Genomic DNA, 9155 nt, shown 5'->3' with positions numbered 1-9155 from the left:
GGTTACCTTCAACCACTGGTGCACAAGGACACCCAGTTCTCGTTGCACTTTCCCTTCTCCCAATCTATTGTCGTTCAGATAATAATCTGCCTTCCTGTTCTTGCCACCAAAGTGGAGAACCTTGCACTGATCCACATTGTACTACATCTGCCATGCATCTGCCCAATCACCCAACCTGTCCAAATCATACTGGAGTTTCTCGGCATCCTCCTCACAGCACACACGCCCACCTAGCTTTGTGTCGTCTGCAAACTTGGAGATATTACATCTAGTTCCCTCGTCTGGATCATTAATATATATTGTGACTAGCTGGGGTCCTAGGACCGATCCCTGCGGTACCCCACTAGTCACTGCCTGCCACTCGGAAAAAGAGCCGTTTATTCCAACTTGTTGCTTGCTGTCTGCCAAGCAGTTCTCTATCTAAGTCAGTACCTTGCCCCCAATCCCATGTGCCTTAACTTTACACGCTAATCTCTTATGCGGGACCTTATCGAAAGCTTTCTGAAAGTCCAAATACACCACATCCACTGGTTCTCCCTGATCTATTCTACCAGTTACATCCTCAAAAAATTCCAGTAGATTAGTCAAGCACGAGTTGAGGTCGATGATCAGCCATGATCTTATTGAAGGCTTGAGGGGCCCAATGGCCTACTCCTGCTCCTATTTCTTATGTTCTTAACCCCACAGTCACTGACACCAATCTCCTCTTGTCTGATATAAACCAGCCCTACAGTCACTGACACCAATCTCCTCCTGTCTGATATAAACCAGCCCCACAGTCACTGACACCAATCTCCTGTCTGGAATAAACCAACCCCACAGTCACTGACACCAATCTCCTCCTGTCAGATATAAACCAACCCCACAGTCACTGACACCAATCTCCTCCTGTCTGATATAAACCAACCCCACAGTCACTGACACCAATCTCCTCCTGTCAGATATAAATCAACCCCACAGTCACTGACACCAATCTCCTCCTGTCTGATATAAACCAACCCCACAGTCATTGACACCAATCTCCTCCTGTCAGATATAAACCAACCCCATAGTCACTGACCCCAATCTCCTCCTGTCTGATATAAACCAGCCCCAGTCACCGACACCAATCTCCTCCTGTCTGATATAAACCGACCCCAGTCACTGACACCAATCTCCAGTGTATGTCAGACTGAAGTTGTTTACAATCCTGATGAGCTTTTACGCTATTCCTAGTTGAGTTCGAGATCTCCAATGAAACACTCCACACACCTTAATCCCCCTGAGCACAGGCTTTATTTTTAACATTCTGCAATAATACAACTCATATACTAAATGAGTGCAAAATATTTACAATATTACATTTATATAGTAAGACTCATAATCTAACAAGCTGTATCCATGAACTCAGACTTTGATCATTGCCAAGCCTGAGAGGCACGAAAGGATGTTCGACTCTTTTAAAATGCCAATTAGAATGACATTGTCATCAATCGATGTCACATTACCGAGCGAGCCCCCTGTTTAAAGGGGCACAAACAATCAACTCCAAATTATAATTAAATCAGAAGCGAATACTGTTGCTGGTGTTGACAATTGACTCCAGTCCCTCTGATGCCCACCGGTCACGGAAGGCCTCCAGCGTCCCGGCGGACACCGCGTGCTCCCACTCCAGGGACAGCCCGAAGGATGTTCCACCTTGGCTGTAGCCATCAGCTTTCTTCTTCCCGGGGTGCTCTCTGACCTAAGTTGCAAACTGTTCCTGTATTTAAAGCCAAATCAGGTGCAGCCCATGTGACCCTGGTTACCTCGGCCAATCAAACCATTGAGCTGAAAGACATTCATCAAACAAAGCATTCCATTGGATGGCTGTTTAGGTTTAGGTTTCATCGAGTAACCGCTTCCTGTTCATTGGAGCTACGAGGAATCTGCAAGTCAGAACAATGTCAGAGTTTGCTTTTACTGGGACATTTCAACAAACAAATGGCCTTCACGGTTCCGCTCAGTCCACACAGGCAGAGTTCTCAGCTCTGCTGGTTCTGTTCACACGAGGTCTGTTTCAGCTTAAAAGGGATAATTAGAGCCTGTTCTGTCTGAGGTGATTACAAGCTAATAGTTCACTAAACACGGGTCTTTAATACAAAGTTTACTCATATTAAACATACATGTATATAAAACAAAGCAAGACTTTACTTTTATGACTATTTCACGTAAAATCTGATCTTCTAATAAAACCCAGCTTTCTTACCGTCCACTGCTGGAGGCTCCACTCCCTGAGCCTACAACCTTCAGCAGGGTCAATGGTGGAGTTCCACAGCGGGAGTGATCCCAGAGTGACTGTCGGGATCGCACCCCTGTGGATGTCCCGTGTCGTGTATTTTTAGTTATCCTGGTGTCTAACACACACATCAATAAAACAGGGAATTCCTGGAAACACGCTGCAGGTCCTTCTTTATCTGGAGATCAAATGTCTGTTGTATAATTGTACCAGCAGTTAACAGGCTCCTGTGAACTCCTCCGTCTGCTATTTTAATGTAGGCCTTAACCAATTTATTTTAAACGGGTTTATTTTAAATGGGTTAATGCCTGACTTAAAATGGTAGACTCAGGACTGTCACACAATCATGTTAAATCTTCGTGGAATAATTACCTGTGATTTTTAGACTAGAAACTTAAACCTGCCGTGTCACTTTCAGTCAGGAGCAGATCGCAGTTTTACACCAATCTCTGATTTGACAGCACGTTTCCAGCATTCACCGTTGTTCTTCCTGACTCTAAACACAGTTGTAAAGGAGCCTTCTGTTCCGTTCCTAGGAGCTCTGGACCATGGAAGAGAGCGGCTGGGACACATTTCTTACACACCTCGAGATTAACCCTCACGGGGACTTTGCTGTCAGTGAAGAGACAAGAAAGACCAAAGTGCTGTTTGCCCCTCTCAGTGTGGCCCTGAAGGACTGTGTCCAGGCTGGAGTTCTGTTCCTGCCATACGATCCTCCCCCAGATTGTCCTTTCTGAGCTCCAGCCAGGTGATGCTAAACACTCAGGTGGGAAAGACAAAAATCTACAACAATGTGTTTAAAACAAAGCTGATTATTTGACATTTATAAAAGAAAGACTTGCATTTCTATAGCGCCTTTCACGACCTCAGGCCATCCCAAAGCGCTTTACAGGCAATGAAGAACTTTTGAAGTGGAGTCACTGTTGTAATGTGGCAGCCAATTTGCATACAACAAGCTCTCGGAAACAGCAACATGATAATGAGCAGGTAATCTTATTTTTTTTGTTATGTTGATTGAAGGATAAATATTGACCAGGACACCGGGGATAACTCCCCTGCTCTTCTTCGAAATAGCGCCATGGGATATTTTACGTCAACCTGAGAGGGCAGATGGGGCCTCGGTTTAACGTCGCCAGAATATTAACTTCCAGCCCAGTTATAGGGGTTATTAACATCAGCAGAAACAAACCCCAACTGTCAGAATGAACACGGTTCAGTCCTGGATGTGATTAACAGCAGCAATAACAGCAGAATCCAACCCCTGCAGGCACATGTGAACTCGCTGGTGTCTCAGCAGGTTGGATGAATCAATGAATCTCTTCCCACACACAGAGCAGGTGAATGGCCTCTCCCCAGTGTGAACATGCTGGTGTTTCAGTAGTTGGGTTGAATGAGCGAATCCCTTCCCACACATGGAGCAGGTGAACGGTCTCTCCCCAGTGTGAACTCGCTGGTGTGTCAGCAGATCCTTTTTGCTTTTAAAGCTCTTCTCACAGTCAGAACATTTAAAAGGTCTCTCATCAGTATGAACAAGCTGGTGTTTAGTGAGCTGGGATGACTGAGTGAATCCCTTCCCACACACGGAGCAGGTGAATGGCCTCTCCCCAGTGTGAGTGCGCTGGTGTACGGTGAGGTCAGATGATCGCCTGAACCCAATCCCGCAGTGAGAGCACCTGAACGGTCTCTCATCAGTGTGAACACGTTGATGGCATGTCAGTTCCCCGGAACTTTTATAGCACTTCCCGCAGTCCGGGCATTTAAAAGGTCTCTTGTCTGTGTGAACTCGCCGGTGCTTCAGCAGGGCAGAGGAATGAGTGCATCCCTTCCCACACTCGGGGCACGTGAACAGTGTCTCCCCAGTGTGACTGCGTCGATGAATTTCCAGCTCAAACGGGTAACTGAATCCCTTCCCACAGTCTCCACATTTACACGGTTTCTCCCCAGTGTGGCTGCGCTTATGTCTCGACAGGCCAGATGATCGGCTGAATCCTCGTCCACATTGAGAACAGGCATACGGTTTCTCCCCGCTGTGAACAGTGCTTTTTGCTTCCATGTTCAAAGGCTGATGATATTCAGGTCCCAATGAATCAAGTGACTCTGTCAGATCTTGATGTGATGTTTTGTTTGAGTTTCCCGTCTTCAAATCCTCCCTTTCTAATACCCTGTAAAATGAATTTAAAACAGGAAAAAGGGAGCGTGAGAGAGAACCCACAAAAACAACAAAGGCAAGTTGTGAAATTGAGCTCAATGAATCTGGTCATTTGTGGGGTCGGCACCAGAAAAAAGTGACCATGAAAACTGCCGGATTGTCGTAAAAACCCATCTGGTTCACTGATGTCCTTCAGGGCAGGGAACCTGCCACCGGTCTGGGCCGACACAAGACTCTGGCCTCTATGGGAGGAGAGAGAGATGTGGGAGGGCGAGGGCTCGAAGGAGAGAGACTTTATACAACTTTGACAAAACCTCCCAAACCTGCGACCTACAGTTTGTAGAAGGACAAGGGAAGCAGGTACATGGGAACACAATCACCACCAAGTTCCCCTCCCAGTCACTCACCATCCTGACTTGGACAAATATCACCGTTCGTTGCTGAGTCAAAATCTGGTAACTCCTGGCATTGTGGGAGTACCTTCACCACATGGACTGCACTGGTTCAAGAAGAAGGCCCACCACCCCCTTCTCAACAGGACACTGTGGATTGGCAATATATGCTGGCCTTGTTAGCAATGCCCATATCCCAAGAATTAATTTTTAAAATCTGTAGATGTAAAACGGATTAAAAGCCTCTACAGAAATACTTGTTCCTAAAACAATACTCTTTTACATTGTAGGGACAGTGTCTGTTTAACAACCTAATCTCCCCCAGAATCCACCTCCCCTGACAGTCTCACATTGGAAATTGATGGGTCCTCCTGGGCTCAGAAGTACTGGGGGTTAAACCCAGCAGCTTCTCCTCCATCTCCACTCCAGCTCAAACTGAAGCAACAAAAAGACCTACACAGGTGGCCAGGGACCGACTTCCGCATCCAGCCCTGATACAAGCCGGCTCTGGATTGGCGGCTCTGCTGTGTCGATCCAGTTGTGGTTTCTCCTGTCTGGGGGAGGCGCTGCACCCTGGGTTTCCTGGTGCCGGGGCCCTGGCCGCACGTCCGCCGGGCCCGGCCGCTCTGATTCGGGGCCTGAGACGCGCACTCGGTGTTGCTGAGGCCGCGCTCGCCCCTGCTCAGTGTCCTGGAGCCGCACCGCACATGCTCCGCGCAGGAAGGCGCTCTCCGGGGACCAGCCCTTCCCGCGCCTGCGCGCTGCGCCCCTGCTGATGGACATAGGCTGTATTCACCTGCGCGGGGCACTCTGGGTAAGGGCATCCGCCATGTTCAGTATTGTGTTTCCCTGGAGTTCCGGTTCTCAGTTTCAGACACTTCAGTGCCAAGTGGACCAGGTGTTTAAAGCTCATTCATTTCCCTTGCTCCATGTCGCTGTTAGTTAAAGGTACAGAGATTGATTTCCCTCATTGTGCCTCTGTTTGTGATATTTAGAGAAAGAAAGACTTGCATTTATATAGCGCCTTTCACGACCAGCGGACGTCCCAAAGTGCTTCACAGCCAATTAAGTACTTTTGAAGTATAGTCACTGTTGTAATGTAGGAAACGTAGCAGCCAATTTGCACACAGCAAGCTCCCACAAACAGCAATGTGATAATGAGAGAGCTTGGACCTGGGGGAGAGCAGAGGCGCAACCGGCGGCACTTAAAAGCGGCGGCAGCGAACGAGGCCCGACCAGAGAGTGAGCAGAGGCGCGACCGGCGGCACTTAAAAGCGGCGGCAGCGAATGAGGCCCGACCAGAGAGCTTGGACCTGGGGGAGAGCAGAGGCGCGACCGGCGGCACTTAAAAGCGGCGGCAGCGAATGAGGCCCGACCAGAGAGCTTGGACCTGGGGGAGAGCAGAGGCGCAACCGGCGGCAGATAAAAGCGGCGGCAGCAAACGAGACCCGACCAGAGAGCTTGGACCTGGGGGAGAGCAGAGGCGCGACCGGCGGCAGATAAAAGCGGCGGCAGCGAACGAGGCCTGACCAGAGAGCTTGGACCTGGGGGAGAGCAGAGGCGCGACCGGCGGCAGATAAAAGCGGCGGCAGCGAACGAGGCCCGACCAGAGAGCTTGGACCTGGGGGAGAGCAGAGGCGCAACCGGCGGCAGATAAAAGCGGCGGCAGCGAACGAGGCCCGACCAGAGAGCTTGGACCTGGGGGAGAGCAGAGGTGCGACCGGCGGCAGATAAAAGCGGCGGCAGCGAACGAGGCCGGACCAGAGAGCTTGGACCTGGGGGAGAGCAGAGGCGCGACCGGCGGCAGATAAAAGCGGCGGCAGCGAACGAGGCCCGACCAGAGAGCTTGGACCTGGGGGAGAGCAGATGCGCGGCCGGCGGGAGATAAAAGCGGCGGCAGCGAACGAGGCCCGACCAGAGAGTTTGGACCTGGGGGAGAGCAGCAGCGCGACTGGCGGGAGATAAAAGCGGCGGCAGCGAACGAGGCCCGACCAGAGAGCTTGGACCTGGGGGAGAGCAGAGGTGCGACCGGCGGGAGATGAAAGCGGCGGCAGCGAACGAGGCCCGACCAGAGAGCTTGGACCTGGGGGAGAGCAGAGGCGCGACCGGCGGCAGATAAAACCGGCGGCAGTGAACGAGGCCTGACCAGAGAGCTTGGACCTGGGGGAGAGCAGGGGTGCGACCGGCGGGAGATAAGAGTGGCGGCAGCGAACGAGGCCGGACCAGAGAGCTTGGACCTGGGGGAGAGCAGGGGCGCGACCGGCGGGAGATAAAACCGGCGGCAGCGAACGAGGCCCGACCAGAGAGCTTGGACCTGGGGGAGAGCAGAGGCGCGACCGGCGGCAGATAAAAGCGGCGGCAGCGAACGAGGCTCGACCAGAGAGCTTGGACCTGGGGGAGAGCAGAGGCGCGACCGGCGGCAGCGAACGAGGCCCGACCAGAGAGCTTGGACCTGGGGGAGAGCAGAGGTGCGACCGGCAGGAGATAAAAGCGGCGGCAGCGAACGAGGCCGGACCAGAGAGCTTGGACCTGTGGGAGAGCAGGGGCGCGACCGGCGGCAGATAAAAGCGGCGGCAGCGAATGAGGCCCGACCAGAGAGCTTGGACCTGGGGGAGAGCAGCAGCGCGACCGGCGGGAGATAAAAGCGGCAGCAGCGAACGAGGCCCGACCAGAGAGCTTGGACCTGGGGGAGAGCAGGGGCGCGACCGGCGGGAGATAAAAGCGGCGGCAGCGAACGAGGCCCGACCAGAGAGCTTGGACCTGGGGGAGAGCAGAGGCGCGACCAGCGGCAGATAAAGCGGCGGCAGCGAACGAGGCCCGACCAGAGAGCTTGGACCTGGGGGAGAGCAGAGGCGCGACTGGCGGGAGATAAAAGCGGCGGCAGCGAACGAGGCCCGACCAGAGAGCTTGGACCTGGAGGAGAGCAGAGGCGCGACCGGCGGGAGATAAAAGCGGCGGCAGCGAACGAGGCCCGACCAGAGAGCTTGGACCTGGGGGAGAGCAGCAACACGACCGGCGGGAGATAAAAGCGGCGGCAGCGAACGAGGCTCGACCAGAGAGCTTGGACCTGGAGGAGAGCAGAGGCGCGACCGGCGGGAGATAAAACCGGCGGCAGCGAACGAGGCCCGACTAGAGAGCTTGGACCTGGGAGAGAGCAGAGGCGCGACCGGCGGGAGATAAAACCGGCAGCAGCGAACGAGGCCCGACTAGAGAGCTTGGACCTGGGAGAGAGCAGAGCGACCAATTCAACAGCAGAGGAGAGAGGTAAAAAGTAATCCAAGTGTGACGTCACCAGGAAGCAGGTAAGTGATTGGTTGGTGAGTGTTTCTTTTATTACAAGATTAAATTCTGCGGTTTATATTTTCTTGGCTCTCTGTGGTGTAGTGGGGCAGTTGGTAAATAAGCGCCCTAGAGTATATCTTTAACTGGTGGTATTGAATTAATTTAAATTAATTAAAGGGGTAAGTCATGCCAGGAGAGCCCAGCCCCGTGTTATGCTCCTCTTGCTCTATGTGGGAATTCAGGGACGCTGCCGGTGTCCCTGATGACCACGTGTGCCAGAAATGCATCCAGCTGCAGCTACTAACGGGCCGTATTGAGGCGCTGGAGTTGTGGATGGATGGGTTGTGGAGCATTCACGATGCTGAGAGGGTCGTGGATTACACGTATGATGAGTTGGTCACGCCGCAGGGTAGGGCTGCATAGGCAGAAGGGAAATGGGTGACCACCAGGCGGAGCAGTAGAAGCAGGCAGGTGGTGCAGGAGACCCCTGTGGCCATCCCCCTTTCAAACAGGTATACCAATTTGGATACTGTTGAGGGGGATGACTCACCAGAGGAAGGCAGCAGCAGCCAACTTCCTGGCACCGGGGGTGTTGCTGCTGCTCAGGAAGGGAGGAAAAAGAGTGGGAGAGCAATAGTGATAGGGGATTCTATCGTAAGGGGAACAGATAGACGGTTCTGTGGCCGTAGACGTGACTCCAGGATGGTTTGTTGCCTCCCTGGTGCCAGGGTCAAGGATGTCACTGAACGGCTGCAGGGCATTCTGAAGGGGGAGGGTGAACAGGCAGAGGTCGTGGTTCACATTGGGACCAACGACATAGGTAGGAAGAGGGATGAGGTCCTGCAACAAGAATTTAGGGAGCTAGGTAGCAGATTAAAGAGCAGGACCTCAAAGGTTGTAATCTCTGGATTACTCCCGGTGCCACGTGCTAGTGAGTATAGGAATAGGAGGATAGAGCAGATGAATGCGTGGCTAAAGAGTTGGTGCAGGAGGGAGGGCTTTAGTTTCCTGGATCACTGGGCCTGTTTCTGGGAAAGGTGGGACTTGTACAAGTCGGACGGGTTGCACCTGAACC

The 9155-nt window shown here is 52.6% G+C and overlaps 1 protein-coding gene across 2 annotated transcripts in view; it reads right to left on the bottom strand.

The window, feature by feature from the left end:
• Positions 1-1256: 1256 nt before the first annotated feature.
• Positions 1257-9155, bottom strand: part of LOC147118683 (uncharacterized) — an 80192-nt gene continuing 72293 nt past the window's right edge. For both annotated transcript variants that reach the window (XM_085984533.1, XM_085984531.1), the window contains exon 3: positions 1257-4419. In XM_085984533.1, coding sequence (XP_085840659.1) covers positions 3471-4310 — 840 coding nt within the window. In that variant the 5' untranslated portion in view covers positions 4311-4419 and the 3' untranslated portion in view covers positions 1257-3470. The remainder of the gene's footprint in view (positions 4420-9155) is intronic.

Source organism: Somniosus microcephalus, chromosome 4 (genome assembly GCF_052327205.1).
Source record: "Somniosus microcephalus isolate GS21.2 chromosome 4, FLI_Smic_1.0, whole genome shotgun sequence".
Classification (NCBI taxonomy): domain Eukaryota; kingdom Metazoa; phylum Chordata; class Chondrichthyes; order Squaliformes; family Somniosidae; genus Somniosus; species Somniosus microcephalus.
This window is presented reverse-complemented; position numbering and strand designations above follow the sequence as displayed.